This window comes from Chrysoperla carnea, chromosome X (assembly GCF_905475395.1).
Source record: "Chrysoperla carnea chromosome X, inChrCarn1.1, whole genome shotgun sequence".
NCBI classification, from domain to species: Eukaryota; Metazoa; Arthropoda; class Insecta; order Neuroptera; family Chrysopidae; genus Chrysoperla; species Chrysoperla carnea.
Window position 1 is genome coordinate 20610020 of NC_058342.1, and position 20783 is coordinate 20630802.

Here is a 20783-nt window from a genome sequence, read left to right on the forward strand (position 1 = left end):
GCAAGAGTTATAATATATAAGATTTTTACTCCCTTTCTTTTAACTCGTAGTGTCTGCGTGTCTGCTGAAAAAAAATTTGGATCGATTTTTAACCCTTTTCTCGTGATTCAATCTAGCTGAAACTTTGCAGGTAGACTCGTGTCAACAAAAAAAATTTATTCTTAATCTATGAAAAAAAAAATAGTCGAAAAGTGGGTTGGTTTTACCATAGTTTTAGGTAATATCTGAAAGATTAGGACCTGATTTTTTTCATTTATATTTGAAAAACATACAAATCAATTATCAAAGTTTCAGAGGAAAGGGGCATCGGAGTCTCTAATTAACTATTCTAAGAGGGCCTAAATGGCCGAGCGGTCTAAGGCGTTAATCTTTGACCGTTTGACTACTTAGACTTAGGTTGCCAGTTCGAATCCAGGCAGCGGCAGTGTGAACAATTATAATTAATGGGGTCTGTGGAATTGATCACATTGTCGTCGCTTGGATAAGAACGAAGAAACCGATTCCACCCACATCATAAATATAATTGTAAAAATTAATGTAATTTAATAAATAAAGATTAACAATTAATGATGTGGGTGGCCTCTGTCATAAGGCGTGTGTCAAAAAAAAGGAGATTAAACCCCATTATTATTATTATAATTAAATATTCAACGTTAGTTTGAGTTTAAATAGCTCTTATGGAGAAATCTCAAAAAAACGATATATTTTGAGAGTTTTTGATAATTCTCACTTAAAAAACAAATAAAAAAAATGCTTCCTATATCCCACTGGTACATCCTTAAAAAGTGTGTTTTTTCCGGTAATTTAAATGAGAAAATCTCTTTAAAGGGAGACAACATCGATACATTCATATTAGAAATATTTTTTCATGTACACCATACATGGAACCTTGATCGATTCTATTCAAATCAATGCTAAATGAATAATTTTTTTAATAAATAAAAAAAATTTAGATTAGAAATATTTGTTTCTTTTTTTACTTCTCAATATCATATAGTGATGGGACGAATGTTGAATTGTATACATTCGAGAGAGCGAATGTTTATTTCCAATATTCGCGAATGAAGTGTGTTTGTACCATCTAGGTATATACATATCTGTAGTATGACAGAATACATCCGTTTAGTAATGCATCTAAGCGAGAGGTATTATATATATGTGTTTTAAGACTACAGATACGATACGACAGATCTTCTGTTGTATGCATGCAGAGAGTGGGAGTTTTGTTGCATACATACTAAAAAACTCCCACTCTCCAAGCGTCTTCCAACTAATGTTCAATATATGTATATAAGACCTCTCGCTTAGATGCTTTACTAAACGGATGTATTCTGTCATACTACAGATATGTATATGCCTAGATGGTACAAACACACATGGTATTATTTCTTCAGCATGTTTTTTTCTGTCCCCACCTTATCTTCCTTATTCTTATATCAAATTCAATGATCACCCCTCCCTTTCAAGCTTATCATATTGGCTTCTGACGGGATATATACTCACGGACTAAAATTGTACCGCTTAGTAAAAAAACAGGCAAGACAAATAATAAATAACTTTAACAAAAAAACAAGTGAAAACAAACAATTGACTGAGTTATTTGTTGAAATACCATGTATAGACAATGTTGACTACTCTGTCAGTTGTTTTTATAATTAACATTTAATCTTTTTTACATTTAATCTTTTGTTCTATCTCTAACGGTTTACAAGATAAGTACTACGGATTTAAGACCCAATTGACCTATGTTGCTCATTTACGAACTCCACTTTGTACGTAATAAGCACGCTATAAAAATTTCAGCTTGATATCCCTTTTCGTTTTTGAATAATCGTGATGATTATTAAAAACAAATCATATAATTCCATTAAAAGCAAAATTATTTTTTTTTTATTTGAGGTTAGTTTACTATAATTGCATTTGCCCAACATTGATTTAAAAAGTGATCTAAAAATATGAGAAAAGTACATACTAGTGAAGTTTGAGGTAATTTTGCAATTTATGATAGAAAATGAGAGATTTTTGAGAATGCGAATGTTAAAAAATACGCGAATATTCGTCCCATCACTAAGATCATATAATACAACATAATACATATGATATTATGGTTGATGTTTTAAAATACAATTTGACTCCTGTAACCTTGATAGTTAGACATATGGTCGAGAAGAGTTAATGCTAATAGTGGCAAGCATAATACGTTGTACATTTTTCCACTATTAAAATTGTTCTTTTCAGCTCAGTGTAGTGCACGTAGTGTTATTAAAAAAGGATCGTGCTATCTCAATGTTATAATATTATCCCTCTGTGCTTACACTGAGTGTGAATAGTGTATACACTAGAGTACAAAAAAACATATTACTATATAGCACAATGAAATTAAATATTTCAAAGGCAAAAATAAATGCTTTTTTGAAATTTTCCACAGTTGTTAATTAGGTTAATACTTCGTAAAAAAGTCGAGCTTTCAGGGGCGTTACTAGCCCCCTTTCTTGGGGGTCTTAATCAGTTTTTTACAAATTACAAAATAAATGTATCAAAAAAAGTCCAACTAAAAAAAAGTTAAAAAAGTTGATTTATTTGTGCACATTTTTGATTTTTTTCGACTTTTGCTAGCTTCTAAATTGATCGAAATATGCCAATTTTAAGATGGAAATTTTTTTGCTCTTTCAATCAAATAAAAAAGTATCCATCTTGTAAACCGTTCTAGATAGAACAAAAATTTAAATGTAATAGTTATTAGTTATAAAAAAATTAACAACTTTTATTTGAATCATTCTTTCGTAAACATCACTGTTTACTCGTGAAGGCGCAAATTATGTGGGAATTGTATAGTATGTATTATATGGAAATATCAGTCATATATGTGTGACATGTATGTGTAATAAAACAGAGCAATCAACACTGTCTATACATGGTATTTCAACAATTATCTCAGTCAATTGTTTGTTTTCACGTGTTTTGCTTAAAATTGATCAAAAATACAAAAATATTTTTTATTTTAAAAAATTCAATTTTTGTACTTTGCTTGAGAAATGTAAATTTATTTTCGTGCCAAAAAGTACCCTATGCCCTTCCCAAGATCCTAGCTATCTCATAAAAATTAAATAGGAAAAACTGAATTTTTGTGAAAATTTTCTCCAAAACTTCTACTAATGCATTTGTGAAACATTCTAATTAAAAAAAAAAAAAAAAAAAATTCCAGAAAATACCTGCGAAAATTTCTATTCAAACAAAAATTGTTTATTTTTTTGTAAGAAATAACTATTACATTTAAAGTTTTGTTCTATCTTTAACGGTTTACTTAACGGTTCTATCTAAAGTGGGTTAAGCGCGCCTCTAAGAGATCGCCTTTTTACGAAGTATTTCCAACTTAGTAAACAACTATACAAAATTTCAAAGCTGCATGCATTTTTTCTTTATTACCATGACATTTTAATTAATTTTGTTGTGCTATATATTATATTTGTGGCTACGACTGCGATTGACATTTTAATCATATCACTAGTACAAACACACTTACATTCTCTATCCGCATATATAGTGTGTCCCCGAATAGAGGTAAACACAAAAACTATACATGTAAATTTTCTTATTTTTCATTTTAAGAAAAACAGTCATTCTTTATAAAAAATTTTGCTTATTCTGAAAAGTATATAGGCATATTTAAAACTTCTAAATAATGTACAGGGTAGCCAAAAAATTGAAATCACTATTTTTCTTTTTGGTAAACTACCCTTCCTTTTTATAAGTTGACAGAATGTTATTCAGAAGTTACCTACTCGCAATTAACAATTATGACTCTAATACAAAATATCAAGAAGATCCGTGTACTTTAATTATAGCATCATTTTTTATTTGAACAAGTTGTAATTACAAAAAAAACATAACAAAGAAAATAATAATAAATCAATTAACATGTACTAATTGATAAAATTTATTTTCTCGGATAAACATTCACTAAGAATGGAATTGTCAAAGTTGGAAAGATCTTCTCGAAGTTCAGTCATGAATTTGAATCTTGAGTCATAATTGTTAATTTCGAGCAACTTTTCTTAGTAACATTTTGTCAACTTATAAAAAGGATGGGTAGTTTACCAAAAAAAAAAAAAAAAATAGTGTTACCAAATTTTTGGCTAGCCTGTATATTATTTAGAAGTTTTAAATATTCCTACATACTTTTCGGAATAAGGAAAATTTTTTATAAAGAATGACTTTTTTTCTTCAAATGCAAATTAAGACAAGTGAAAATAAACAATTGACTGAATTAATTGTTGAAATACCATGCATAGTCAGTGTTGATTTCTTTATCACATAACACATACAAACATGTGACACATACATAACTGATAATCAAGTATAGTACATATTATAAAATTTCCGCCTACTTGGCGCCCTCACGGGTAAACAGTGATGTTTACGAAAAAATATTTCAAACAAAAGTTGTTTAATTTTTGATAAGGAACATTTTTTACATTTAAACTTTTGTTCTATCTCTAACGGTTTACAAGATGGGTCTTACGGACCCAAGACCCAATTGACCTATGATGCTCATTTACGAACTTGACCTCACTTTTTACGTCCTGAGTACGCTGTAAAAGTTTCAGCTCGATATCTTTTTTCGTTTTTGGGTGATTAGGTGATTTTATGAACACCTATGACAAAATTTTTTTCCTAGCATCATTATTTTTAAGCGTTACAAACTTGGGACTAAACTTAATATACTATGTATATTTCATATATACATGGTATAAAAATTTACAAGTATAGTTATCTCTATCCGGGGACACACTGTGTGTACTATATATGTGTGGGTATTTTTTCGCTATATAGGCATAAAGCGTAGATATTAATAAAGCTTAAAATAAGAATGAGCGTGTATATAATAAGATCAAGTAATTTCAAGTAAACAAAATTTTAAAAAATATATATTTTCAATTTTGATAGTGAATTAGCTTATAACATGAAGACGAAAAGTAAGAATACAATTTTTTGATATCTGGCGTACTTTTCAAAATATTGAAAATTTTATTTAGTTTTTCAGCTTTCAATATTTCGAAAACCAAGGCAGATAAAATTCATCATTATATTCAAATTTTATCTCGACTCTCGGAAAAGAAATTTTCAAAGCTACATGTTTATATGAACTTTTTTTCTGATTTCTGTGAAAGGAATCTTGCATTAAATTCAAATAATTTATTGAATTAATTTTTATACCATATTTATATGTAATATATATCAAGGTATACTAAGTTTAGTCCCAAGTTTATTATGCTTAAAAATATTGATGCTACGAAAAAAATTTTGGGATAATTGGTCATAAAATCACCTAATTAGTCCATTTTCGATTGTCTGTTTGCCTATCCGTCTGACAACGCGATAACTCAAAAACGAAAAGAGATATCAAGCTGAAATAAAACATGCTGGGGAAGTAAAAAGTGAGGTCGAGTTCGTAAATGAGCAACATAGGTCAAGGTCTTGGGTCCGTAGGACTCATCTTGTAAACCGTTAGAGATAGAACAAAAAATTTAAATGTAAATAATGTTCCTTATAAAAAATAAATCACTTTTGTTTGAAACATTTTTTGTAAACATGACTGTTGACCCGTCAGGACGTAAATTAGGCGCAAATTGTATAGTATGTATTATATGGGAATATCAGTTATGTATGTGTAATGTGACAATGTAATCAACACTGTCTATATATGGTATTTCAACAATTAACTCAGTCAATTGTTTGTGTTAACTTGTTATTATTTATATTTGTATTTAAATGAATTTATTAAATTTGAATTTTGTTTCTTATTATTGTGCAAGAAAACTATTATTAAATTATTTTTTAATATTAATGACAGACCTTTTGTTAATGTACACTAAATTATAAAAATAATTTTTCAAAATAAATTTTCCCATTTTTTACTGTCATTTTATTCGAAGTAAATCGAACAACAATCAAAAATTTTTAACAAGCGACTTTTCGTTACAAATTCAAAAAAAAAAATATAATTTGTTATCTATTTTATCTGCAAATTACGAAAAAAAAATTTTGTTCGTTAATATTTCGAGAGCTATAGACCGTATTTCATTGCGATATTTACTACAATGAGGTACTCTTTGCCAAGTATTTTAGGTTCAAAGCAAATACTTAACAGTTTTGCACGCGTATAACTATAAAATTTAAAAATAAACATTTGAAGAAAACTTTATAAAATCACTATTGTATAAAGTGAAAAATAAAATTATTTGTTTAGGAAAAATAGAATCACTCTCAAAAAAAATGTACTAAAAATGATATAATTTGTCGAAGTAATTCGGTCGGCACAAGTTAGCAACTTAGTTATATTCATTGAATTTAAATCTAAGTTATGAATAAAAATAATATTTGTATCACGTAAATGTTTTTTAATGCTTTAAAAATATCGTTAAAGATAAAATTTTTACGTCAATTTGACTAGTTTTCTTTTTTTTTTATATTTTCTTTCTGGAAAGCGCCATAAGGTAAAGTTTTTTTGTATAAACAGAATCTGTGATAAATTTTCGTCATGATGAAAAATTTTTTGAAGCTCAATCACCGATTAATTTTTGTACAATTAACATTATTGTGAGTTCTTCCATAAGGTGCCAAAACCATGCTTGCTCAAACAACCGAAAAACTTTAAGAGAAAAATTGTGACTTGAGCGTATAATTCGTCATTAGCGTAAATGAGTTCGTCGTATTAATCAATTAAAAGTAAAATTCTTTTTGACTTAAGTATATATTCGCATAGTTTTTTGCGAATGCGAACATTAAAAAATATGAGAATATTCGGAACATCACTAGTACACATACACCAATCAGTGCGTTCTACTATAGTTATTTCTCTTACAGCAAAAAATACTATTATATTGTTGTTTCTATTCAAAAATAATATTGTTTAATTTTGCGTTATTATACCACATCAATGAAACGGTCAATAATTTTTCTTTGTTTTATAAACTCAAGAAAAATACACCAATATTAACACAGTTATTTTTTGGAAAATTTTTAAATTTTTTTTTAGAAGTAAAAAACTACTTAAAATCACAAATTCTTCAATTCTCTTCGGGTTAATGATTCGACTTGAACTAAGTTTATCTCGAGTTAGACACGGTCAATCGAATTTTTGTAGTAATTTTTGTTATTGTAATATCCTTAATAAGTGTACACAAATTTTGAATTTTCTGACACTATGTCCATAGAAAGACAACATGTTTAAATAAAATTTGATTGACTTCGAATTGACTGAGTTAATTGTTAAAATACCATGTATAGACAGTATTGGTGACTCTTATCACATTACACATACATTCATGTCACACATATGTAACTGATATTCCCATATAATACATACTATACAATTTGCACCCTCGCGGGTAAACAGTGATGTTTACGAAAAAAATGTTTCAGAAAAAAGTTGTTTATTTTTTTATAAGGAAAATTGTTTACATAGATAGAACTTTTGTTCTATCTATAACGGTTTACAAGATGGGTCCTACGGATTCAAGTCCCAATTGACCTAAGTTGCTCATTTACGAACTCGATCTCACTTTTTACGTCCTTAGTACGTTATTTCAGCTTGATATCTTTTTTCGTTTTTGAGTTATCGTGTTGAATGACGGGCTAACGGACAACCGGAAATGGACTAATAAGGTGATTTTATGATCACCTATACCAAAATTTTCTTGGTAACATCAATATTTTTAAGAGTTACAAACTTGGGACTAAACTTAGTACACTTTGGTATATTTCATATATACATGGTATAAAATTATAATATTCCTTTAACAACTATTTAAGAAATAATTTTTCCAAAAGTCATACAACGATATCTGGCTGCATGACATTTGAACTTTCTAAATCCTATGAGCTATATTTGGACAGACTGCATACATGGGATATAGTATATTCAACGAAATGATACATGATTGGAGATTGTGGCGCTATATTAAAAATTGTTAACGTGCCAAATAATCAATATTGTTATATGTTAATCGATACAATTTTAGAATAAAGTAATAAAAATATTTTTAGGTTATACTACAGTCATTTTAAGCACAAGTTTTTTTTTATCAATAAACCTCACTCAAAATATAAACAAGCTAAATATTATCAGAATGAATATACAAATAGAAATAGCTCCGTGAAAATAGCACCCCTAAATTCGAATTGAAAATTATGACATCATTACAATTATGATTTTGATCTGAGGGTGCCGATTTCGTAATAAATTGTATCGTAACTTTCAATTAGAGGATGGACAGCCGTATACAATCAGCATATTATGAAAATCCACATTTGGGGGTGTTATTTTCACAGAGCTTTGTAGAATTCCTTAAAAACAAGCCGCGTTGAATATGGTCTTAATGAGCCAGAGCATAAGTATCTGATTCAAAATCGTTATTTAAATAGACAATGATCTCATCGCGAGAGAAAATTTGGCGAATGGGGCCACGAATATGATTCAACTACCAAGGATGAGTGCTGAAATTGACACAATCGCATGAGTTGTTTGTATGAAAGTAATATACTGTCTAACAAACAAAAATTGTTGTTTTGAAATGTAACATAGTTAAACAATCTTTTTTTGATTGGTTCTACCACTTTTAAATATGATAACAAAAAAGTGGTGTGATTGACACAACTGCATTAGCAGGTGCATGAAAATGATTCCAAACTTGTTACTCGGGGAGTTTTTGCGGTTATTGAGCACGAATAGCGCGATAGAATTCACCTCAGAGATGTCTGGTGCCAAAAAAGCGACCCCAAAAACCCCCGAGAAACAAGTTTGGAATCATTTTCATCACTATTAACCGAATTGTGAATTTAGTATAACCACGTTTAATGTAAAATGCAATTATAAAATGAATATTATTTATGCAAATTGCATATTTTTAATTTCTTTTAAATATATTTAGGTTTAAATTACTGCGGTATTCATATTTACAGTCTGCTCGTTTGACATGAGCATTATAAATAAGCATCTGTACCATATCAAGACAGAAATATTTGATCCGTTTCTCTTATTTAAGCTGATTGATACAAAAAAAAAGAAAAAAAACACTTCAATATCTTTAAATAATGATAAGACAATATTTTTTATTTGCAAAGTAATATTTACACGCTAACATTGAAATAATATTAAAAATTATTTATTTACACGGGAATTTTTTTTTGAAATGATATCTTCCCCAAAAAGAATTATCGAATCAAATAATGATTATGTTTCACAACACGATATCTTCAGAAGAACAAATGAATTATTTGGAAAGTAATTAAATCTAATAATGGCGTTTACTGCAAAGCTGGTATGGTAAAAATTTTTTAAACTTTACAAATTTTTTACTCGAAAACTGGAGAGTTTAGAGGAAAATGTCTAAGAACATTTTTTGTTAGTTTTGATCCCCAATTATAAGATATTTTCCGAAGCAATTCGGTCAATATTTCTCCATTTTTTCCGAAGCAATTCCGATTACCCACCGGCAATCTGCACTTTTACGTATAGGAGCATGACAATAGTGACGGGGTTCTGCGGCTCACGAGTTTTTTCTTTAAAATTGATTAAAAAGACCCATTCAGTAGTAACATGTAACAAGGGGTGGGGGATGCGCAAAGTACAAAATTTTGAAAATATTTATGTATGTTTTGATCAGTTTTAAGCAAAAAAGTACTCTTGTAATTTTTGTCTATAGACGCTTAATTTTCGAAAAAAAAAAATCTTGAAAAATTAAAAATGCAATATGCGATTTTAAGAAATCGAATGTGTGCATTTTCAATATCTGAGGGAATTCCCTTAGCTAACGCGGCTCCTGCGCTATGAATTTTTAATTTAAATTATATGCGCGCTAACGTGCAAGGAGACATTTTGTAACATTTGATAAGCCTACCTAAAAAAAATGTTTATTATGATAGTATGCTCAGAGTAGAGCTATTAAATGATAAGAGATCGATTTTTTTTTCACAAAAATTTAATATTCACGGATCGATTTTGAAAATATGAAGGTAAAATTCTTAAATTTTAACTTCTGTTCCACATTTTTGTAAAAAAAGGATAAATAGAAGTTATTGAAATCAAGGCTAAAAATTTTTCGTAATTCTTGCACTCTCGAAAACCTTTTCTAACTAATGGTACAGGAGCTCGCAGCGTCGGCAAAACAAGAATTTTAGATCTGTTGATTTTATGATATGTTGTTCTTCTTGCTCTTTCAGTTAGAGCTTAGGCCATCTGGCTGGCGGTAACAGTTGCGTTTAGTACTGTACAGCCTACCTGTACAGTACTAAATTTTAAGTATTTTAGTATGTCTGTAATTTTAATATTATGTTATTTAAGTTTACAAAAACCTAAAATTAATTTGCCAGACGTTAATTCGGTTGCTAAACCTTGAATAAAAGCGAAAAAGTTAAGAAAAATATTGCAATGCTAATGACATTAGTATTATATACCATGTGTGTTTGTACCATCTAGGCATATACATATCTGTAGTATGACAGAATGCATCCGTTTGGTGATTTGATGAACTTACTAGTTATCTGTAACTAAAAAACTCCCACTCTCCCAGCGTCTTCCAACTAATGTTCAATACATGTATATAATACCTCTCGCTTAGATGCATTACTAAACGGATGTATTCTGTCCTACTACAGATATGTATATGCCTAGATGGTACAAACACACATGGTATATCTTGTGTTATGATTTTTTCCATGTGTGTTAGATGGCCGCACTTGTCAAGGCGGAAGTATTTTTTATATTATTTTAGTGATTACTAGTTCCGAGTTCCAATCCAGCAGTAGTCACTATTTTTTTTAAAATTTATTATCTTAGCGTTTTGACCTTTTGAAAATCTTTAAACTTTATCTGATGTACTTTAAATTATAATCCTTTAAGAAAATTTAAAAAAATCGAAAATTTTTTTTTCCTTCGATATCGATAAAATTCCATTATATAAAATAATTTTGATCCAAAAAATCCAAAAATAGTGTTTATTTAATGATTGGATGCGTGGCTTTTGAGATATAATCCAAAATTGAACACAAAGAGCGAAACTATGCATCCAATCGATACATAAATCCGATTTTTTTTTTTTGTCAAAATTACTTTATATATAAGTAAATTTTTTATCGAAATCGGAAACAAAAATTTGTTCCTTATTGAGGTTCAAAAAATATTAATAAAAATAAATAAATAAAATTTCTTACCTTTTCTTGTATAAACACATCGGCCGGCAACGACGATGCATTCTTTTTTTGGCAGGCATATTCTGGCGCAAAAGTTAGGCACAACTTATGGAAACAGGAATGACAATCTGCCGAACAGATGCAACAACAAGACGTAAAACATGTACAAAAAATATTATGAAATGGGAATATACTAGCACAATAGTTTATTGAATCGGGAGCACCATCGAATAAAAAGGTTCCTAAGGGATCACTATCAACTGCATTTGAATTTGATGAAGAGTTATTGTTTAGTTCAGATGTTGTACTACCGGCACTATTACAATATGAAATACCACCACTGCCACCCCCCAATATACCTGGGGCACTACTTAAAACTGGTCGACACATTGTTGTTGAGCTGCTCAATGTTTGAGCTGCCATCGATGATGACACACTCCCTCCCCCACCATTAATCATATCATGATGATAGTTTGGACGGTAACCTGCAAATATTACCACTCACATTGTACTTTCACTTCAAAAGTTAGGTAATTCGGTACAGACATTCGTTAAACCATACTTTTTCGATTTTTGTGTCTCGGCATAAAATGGAAACAGGTCCAAATTTCAATATTTTTCATAGGATTCAAGTAAATTGATTGAAAATTTGGATGTACTATTATGTATCTATGTTAGCATAAGTAATATTACAGTATTGAATAGGACTATCCACCAGAAGTATTGTGCGTATCGCCAATCAGTATGGGCCTAATACTCATACTGACATAGTGACATTCACAAAAAATTCCTTATCGTGTACAGGATCGGGATGTAATTAGTCTGATGAAATTTCCAGACTTACCCTTGATTAGAGAATAATTAAGGAGCAAAAATATCAAAAAATACAAAAGTTCTGTATTTCAAAGTGGCGATCGAATTACTTTCATAAAATTTCCTAACTGTTCTATGATTATAGCTAAAATTCTCTAACTATTTTTGAAGTTTTTTTATATAATACAATTTTATTATGCTAAATAACCGAACAAAGCAGCGGACTCGTTGGCACGAGACAGTTCGTCTCAAACTCCCCTTTTATCGGAACATGTCATTCTCATGGCAAAATGTTCCGTATTTTAACGAATCAAGGAGTAGCTATGGCAAGTTCATTTTGATTACTGGAACTTTACGCAGTGCATGTGCTAAGCTTTCGATTGTGCTCAGCTGAAACTCACTAGGGCTTAACTTCTCACCTTCAAAACTTGGGGATAATGAAACCTTCGTACATGTTATTTGAACCTGCAGAAAATGCAAGGTATCAGTATATAATGTTTGGTTCCAAAACCTTGGGTCCATCAAGTCTGAGAGCAGCTTTTGCTTTCTGTGTGGCGTCTGGACCCAACTCTTGCCCGGATTAAAAGGCATGTAAAGGTTCCGAAATATCGATGAAGAATCATGTCTTCAGAATTAAATGACCCAGAATACTAGGTTGGACCGATACTAAATTTCCTTCTAAGAGTTCCAAAATTCTTTGAAAATTTCTGGGTTTCCGTGTAGATTGCCACTCTGAAATATTTTTTTGCAAATTTTATCAAATATTTGCAACCAACTTATCTGATCGAACACTTATTAAATCGAAAAAAAAAGGATTTTACGAACACCCGTGCCAAATTTCGTTACTTATGTCGAAAATGCAAAAGTTATATGGCTTACCCTCCGTACTATTATGATAGCCAGAAATTGTGGATACTTGAGTTGGTTGAGTTCCTTTCATCAACGCCGTACTAACAAATACTGAATGCGGTCGTGAACCATAACTTCCATTTGCCGAACTAAATTTATATGTGCCATGTGTAAAACTTAACGATCGCGTTCTAGAATTTTCGCTCGACGCATCTATTTGAGATGACGAATCCACGCATCTTAACATATAATTTTCGGAGTCAATATTTAACACCGGCAAAACTGTTTGTGAGCTACCCACAACCAGTTGGGAATCTTTTGTTTTTGTGAATAAACGACTAGTGTCCATAACCAAATCACCCGGTACGGTATTTGCCATACAATTTGCTGCTGTAGGACTTCCGGTTGATGTTATAACGTTCATTTCGACCGGCTTAAAGATGTATATTAAGAAATTTCTGTTATTGCTGCTTAATGTGTTCAGGATTTTTTTTTCTCGTTTTTTTCCAAAAATATAATATGTCCAAAATGTTCTTTTTGATCACACTTTTTCTTTTAAATAGTTCATTTTGGTGTGTTTTTTTGTGTGTAGTTGCTTGTTGAACTATGCGAGAATGGTTACACTACGAACTAACGAGCCGGCTAGATTAAAAATACAAGTGTTATATTACTCCCATCAAATTAAATGAAATTTCACATATAATTTACTGAAGTTTTGGGTGCAGCAATACCAACCTATGCCCATTTTTGTTTTTTTATCTGTGAAATAAAAATTTTCATATACGCAGGAAAACAGTCTGATTTCGGAAAAATCAACGATTTTGGCACAAATTTTTGCAATTTACTCGAAAATTATGAATTTTAGATAAAAAATAAATCAGTCCAAAGTTAACGGGCGTAAAATTTGCGATTAATTTGTAAACTTTTTCTTAAATGTCATATTTTCTGAAAAATCTACATCATTGATTTCACTTATATTTTGAATAAAAGTTGTATTTGAATGAAAATTGATATTTCAATAATATTTTTCGTTTTATGCAGCTTTTTAGAATTTATTCAAAAAGTATGCATCTTAGGGAAAAACACTTCAGCCCAAAGTTGTAGATCGTAAAATTTTCAATCGATATGTATATAGTTTTTTCCGGCCTTTAAATTTCACCACCCCAGTGGTGTTTTAACAAGTTTTAACAAGTTTCATTCAGAGTATTTTTTCCCTTAAATCCACAGTTGTAGAAGAAAAAAAAAAAAACATTAAAAACACGGAAAATTGTATTTTGAGTAAACTGTCGTAAAACGAGGAAAATCGTTGATTTTTCCGAAATCACTTTTTATTTTTTCTGCATATATGAAAACTTTTATTCTATAGGTAAATAGCTAAAAATTGGTATTCGCACCGTGTGTGAGTTTTATTGGAGGCGTTTCCATAGTAACGATACACTACTTTAATTATAGAATTGTATGGATGCATATATAATTGTATGGATTGCATTTATGACTTAAATTGAAAATTTAATATTATTGTCTCACAAATTTAAATAAATAATTATGATAATTTACATTTGAAAAATAATATTTGTGCAATTTGATTTCTTATTTTCACAATTTTTAATGCATTAAGTTTAATTAATTAGTGTTTTTCGATAATTTTAATTTGACATTTTCGATAATATTAACATGTAAAGAATTGTAAATTAGTCATAACAGCCTTCTTAATCGCCAAAATTTTTCACTGGAAGCGCTAGCATCGATTTTATTGTCACTACCATGACTACGCACACAACGAATAGGTGGCATTACTACAACCAAAACTTCAGTAAATTTCACCTAATTTGATGGGAGTATATAGTTTTATTTTAATATTATTTACATGTGTTCTCGTATGTACACTCATGAAAAAAAACTAGGGATATTTTAAACAGACTGGAATTTGTGCTAGTGAAATAAATTTCAGTTAATTTTTATAAAGTTTGCAAGAAATAATACAATTTTTCTATTTACGAAATTTTCTACAAATTCTCGGGAAGTAGCACCAAGTAGGGCGAAGAACGAGCGTGTGTGTTTACAAGTTACAGCAATTTAAACAATTATTAATTATTTTTCTTTGAACCACTTTACGTAAAATGGACGCTCATATTCGTAATCAGCTCCCTAAAAACCTTCAGAAGGCACTTCCCACTTCCTGCGCGCCTCTCCTCGGGAATTACCGGTAATTATCTCCATAATTATCAGAATTAGGGGAAAACTTTTGTCGTTACAATCGATAGTTTTGAAGTTATAGCGATTTAAAAAATTAAATTGTAATAACCTTCAGAAAACACAGCGTCAACTCATCCTTATCTTACTTCCTACGAAAACCCCTGTCACAGAGAGCTACCGAAGCTGCTGTTGCAACTTTTATGACAGCCATAGTAATAAGATACTTGCAAAGTAAGACAGTAGTGTGGTAATGAGTTCACTTGAGTTAACTTTGGCGAGTATAATCCATAAGAGCGTGAATGAGGAGTTATGGTCTTTTCAGAGCTACTTCTTGTGGTAATGAACCATTCTGAAATTACTGAATCATATCAAAAAATTTCTTTGTTTAGGTAAAGTAAACAATTATAAAAAAGAGATAAAATTTATTTTGACTATGAATTGAATTATCGATATTTTTTAAATAGTCAAAACCTTGAGATTCCAAAATTGGTTATAAATGCTTCGAGGAAGCAAAACTTTTGCCATTGAATAACACAAGATTTGAAAATTGGGTTATTCTAATGTGAGGGTGAATAAATTAGTAGACCAGCTATGAAAAGATATTTAATTAGTTTAATTTCCATGACAGGTTTCGAAATTAAATAGTGGATTCTTTTAATCTACTATGACCGTTCGAATTTGTGAACAACATGGAGCAAAAAAAACTTTAGATCGTTTAAAACCTATTCTGCCTACAGTTTGTAAAAAAAAGCGTCCATAAACCACGAGGCTCAATTGGAAGCGTCTTTGGAACCCTTCTTTTGTTCCATGCAGCCTTCGGATGGAATGTAGTATTTTTTTTAAATATCAAGAAGCCATTTTGTATTTTCTGAACACTGACAGGACGGCATTGTAAGAATATGGCGTTATGAAATGTAAAGGTACTCAACAAAAAATATGCCAAGAAAATTAGCTTGACTTCATTGCCTTTCTCGCCTTACGTAGCTAGCAATATCCTGCCCGTCTTGACCAGGTTAAATGGTTTATAAATGCTCTCAAAAGGGCAGTGAATCTTTCAGCTGAATAATTGGTTCAGGCTATTTTTACCTTGAAAAGCTCATAGAAAATTCGGATATGATTATCGATTCTCTCTTTAATGGGGTAAATGTATTAATTAACTGAAAGATTATTCTAAAAATTACTTTTAAAAAAATTTCTTTTAAAAAACTTTAAACGTTAAAGAAAAATAGCAACTTCTTAACTATTGGATTTTGGACCAAATTCCTTAAGCTATGGCCATCAAGCCACGGGCCACCCTGTCCGATTCGTCAGGTATAAGAACATTTAAAAGAATTACGAGGGTTGTTTGAATAGGAGATTCTTCTTCTTCAGGAATTGATTCGAGATTCAAATCGACTGGGTAATACGATTATGATTTGGTTAGACAAATTTTGAAAAATTTAATTACAATTTTACGAAATAGGAATCAAATTAAGTATAAAATTTATCGATATATAAGTATATAAGTATACAAGCTTAAAAAGCTTCTTAATCGTTAACCATTAAAAAATATATTCAAAAATTTTGCTCTAAATCTAAAAAAATTTGTCGTTCAAAAATTGTAATCGCGTTTCGAAAAATAAATTTTCAAGTAAATTAATTAATTTTGTAAGCGAAATACTTAAAATTTGATTCTTAGAATTTACATTTCAGAGATAATTTGACGCTAAAGCCGGCATATTAAGTAAAAAGTGTTTAAAATTAGATTTAACATACAACTTTGTTTTATTAACAGATCAGTGAAAAGTTTTTAGACCAATATTACTAGAGGGCATAACCTATCATTTATTTTTTATACTCTTTAAGAGTTTAGATTTGTACCGGTTAGAAATATATACCATTAAAAAACAATTTGTATATACAGGTATGCACAAAATGTCTAAATCCAACAAAATAATTTAGACAAAAAAAAGATTTCCTAAAAATTTTATGAATACAATATTGTAGAGAACTTTCCCGTAATTAACACAACACAGAAAGAAAATATTTCTAATAGAAAATAGACTTTCAATAATTTCGGATACCGGTTTGATCAAATACACGTATATGGAATTAATATATGGATGCCCATTAAATTCACGTAATTCTCCTAAAATTATTTTAGTATATACAGGGTTTAACTTTTTAATTTTTAGTAAATAATTGACGATATTTTAAATCGTTAATCACAACAATGGAATCTCCTATATATCCCCTCAAAAAATGGGCAACAATGGACACAAATTAACTTTTATATGCATCCAAAAATTTAGAGAAATAAAACTACCAAAATTTTAAAGTATTCCTAGATTTTTTTTCCATGTATACATGATATATATATATACGAATATATTTTATATATATATATATATATCGATAGTGACCTTGTAAGATGATGTCGCTTCGAATTTTTTTAATAATTTATTCTCTTTTTATAACCGAACGGAATATATTACAAAAAATTTTTAACTGATTTTATCAAAAATAACAAATATTTCTAATAAAAAAATGAACATTTTCTTATACATACATATACCCGAAATTTCGAGTCACTTCTAATCATGATTTAAAAACTTATAAAATACACCACTATCGTTTGATTGTTGGATTATGCAATTCCCGTGTGTTTTAAGTATTGTTACAAAAAAAAAAAAACTTGAAGAAAAAAAAATGTGACTATTGGACCGGTTTAAAATTACATCACTTTGAGAGAACTTCCAACTCGTTTACTGGTTTCATAAAATATTTCTGTTAAGTTGACATAGCTTAGTTGACTAGAGACTTTCGTTACGATGGATTTTTCGAACACTTTTTTTAACATCACAAAAATTTATTTTTTTAATTTAAAAATACTGTTTTTCCACCACTAAGTACTAATCCAATAAAGGAGGTTGAATAGAACAAAATTTTCTATTTTTTGGGGTAAAATTTAAATTTTTGAAAATCACAGTTAACACTTTAATTTTTTTACAATGTGGTCACAAAAAATTTTTTTTATGTACAAAATAGTTTAGAAAAAAAATTAAACTTAAATTAAAAAACGAAAAAAAAATGTTCTCCTTTTTTTCTTATAATGAATTTCTAATATACAACCATCTCTCTATACACCATAAGTCTAGTGCAATCATTCCGACAACTAAGAGAGAATCCAATTCCAAACCAATCTATTATCCCTGATGAACAAAACGCGTATCGTTCGCCAAACTGTTATATCTATCACATTCACACATACACATATTCATATTGAATCTATCTTTATCTGAATCATATACAATGTGTGTGTGTTAATAATGTCAACGGTATAATGGTATACATGTTTTGTATAAATGTATTGTAAATCGACTTGTATCTAGGGTGAAATATCCATATCATGGACACCTAATAGTTTTTATACATACGAAATTTATATATTTATTGTTCTCGAACATGTAATAATAATAATAAAACATACGAGGGCGCAAATGAATCCTTAGCATCTAATCCAGGAGTTACTCTGTGCCCTCCTTACGAAAACCCTATGACCGAAAGCGGTCTTCGAATAAAGGATACTATTTTAAGCAGATGAAGCTATGGGATTCACAGATTCTCAGCCGGGATCTTCTCCAGGATTGATGGATCCAAGATTTCGAACCCGAACACTCTAAATCTGACACCCTGAAGATTTCTGCAGGTGCAAACAACATATATGAAGGTTTCATCGTCCTCCGTATTTGTTGTTTCTTTTGCTGAAACTCCTAGTATACAGAAATATTATCTATCATAGTTTAGAAAAAAAATTAACTTTCAAAAGGATCAAAAGTGAGTTCTAATTTAATTCGTTTCATTTTTATAAGGGATATAAGATTCTAGCGAATACATATCACAAATAATTCTTGTTTATGATCTTTTATTATTTAATATGGAACCGTTAATTTTTCAACTTTTTTACTCGTTATGTAAATTTTTTGGGTATAAAAAAGCATAATCGCAAGAGATTTATTTTCTTCTATATCAATCAACAACTTTTTCTTAATACGTATGTTGATCCGTGACTCTTAATACCTATTGACAGCTTTATTAACAACAAAAGTTTTAATATTCTTTGAAGGGCAAGTTTTTTATAGCAAAGGCCAGTAACTGTTTATTATCATACAGTTATTTAAATAAATACCACGATACTCGAAATAAAATATTATTTTACAAAATTTTATTTAAACGAATGAAAACAAACAATTAATTGAGTTAATTGTTGAAATACCCTGTATAGAAAATGTTCAATATCACTGCATGCATTGTTTCTTTATAAATGAGAAGAGTTTAAAAAATCAACACAATCTTATTTGGTTTTCGAAAATTTTCGAAAGTATTTTCTAGAATTTTGTTTTTCGAGAATGTTTAACAAGGCCACTAATTATAGCTGCCTGAAAATTTCCAACTCTCTATCTTTTATGGTTTTGGTTAAAAGAGACACTTTTTCGATTATAAGCGATCCGGGCTTGCCTGTTTGCGGTGGATAGAATTTCTAATGTTCTTGAAGGATGCCTAGTCGAAATCAGGCCGAAAAATAATCAATCCTTTGATAATTATTATCATCGTAGAGCATGCACAATCCAAGATAGCAGCCTTACTGTCAACAACTACTCAGGTTTTAATATTTTTCGACCTGATTTCAACTAGACAAGTTAGTAAATCTATCAAGTACAATAAAAATTCTATCCAACGCGCATAGACAAGTTCGGGTCGCGTATAACCGAAAAAGTATCTCTTTTAACCACATTTTAACGATTTTTTTCTGTATTTACGGACGGTTTTCGCCTGGCAAGTTAACATCAATTGATTCTTTGGTTTATCGTCTATCGTTTACATATATTTTCAAGCGGGTCGGTTATACTCAGCTAAATTTACGATCGGCTCTCAATCGATTATTACAGGAAAATTTGGTGAGATGTCCATAGTTTGGAATATTGACCTAATACGCGTATACATGTCTAATATAAATGTGTTGTACAATCGACTTGATGGTATATAGTATCGCAATATATACATAAATCGGTCGTTTCCGTGTAGGCTTGTATTTGTTCGTTCAACACCAGTAGTCACTTCATGTGTCGTTTCATATATACACACACGCTTACTATCTTTTCATATATATATCCATCTTTATTTAATGTTACACATTTACATTTAAAGCGAGATCAAATATGCCCGGTATATGAGTGAGATAGGACCATAGCAACAACTGAAAAGACACACTTGCCTTGCGCTGTTCTCATTGCCTTTCTATCAAAAGGTTTTAATAGTCCTTTGTATTTATAATACGATGCGAGCGCGACTCACGGACCATTTACAAACCATTTCAATCGCTCTCTCAACTTATGATTTTCGATTATAACAACTAAGTTTGTGTGTGTTGGCCCGTCGTTGTCGGTACATACACCATGGACAATAATCGGACGGAGCATATGACAACGATTTAATACGATTTCTACCGAATTATTATAATATTCCATATATTATTTTAATATATATTTCTCTCATTTCTATCCATTGATCGTGCATGTCTTCCATCATTTTTTATTCGTTTGTTACGTAATACGTAATTTTTTTTTATATTCTTTTTAAATTTTATTAAAATGTACTACGCGCGCTAAACAAAGATAAATTTAGCAAAAAAAAAGTAGTTAAGTTTTTTTGAGAGTGTAGATGTGTTTGAGTATAATAATTACGATATAAAA

At 29.9% G+C, this 20783-nt stretch overlaps 1 protein-coding gene across 1 annotated transcript in view; it reads right to left on the reverse strand.

Moving 5' to 3' along the window:
* The window catches only part of LOC123302198 (phosphatidylinositol 3-kinase regulatory subunit alpha), a 60079-nt gene extending 42120 nt beyond the window's left edge, over positions 1–17959 (reverse strand). The window contains exons 1-3 of the mRNA XM_044885036.1: positions 17600–17959; positions 12886–13497; positions 11215–11678 (exon numbers count right to left, since the gene is read on the reverse strand). Coding sequence (XP_044740971.1) covers positions 11215–11678; positions 12886–13279 — 858 coding nt within the window. The 5' untranslated portion in view covers positions 13280–13497; positions 17600–17959. The remainder of the gene's footprint in view (positions 1–11214; positions 11679–12885; positions 13498–17599) is intronic.
* Positions 17960–20783: the final 2824 nt, after the last annotated feature.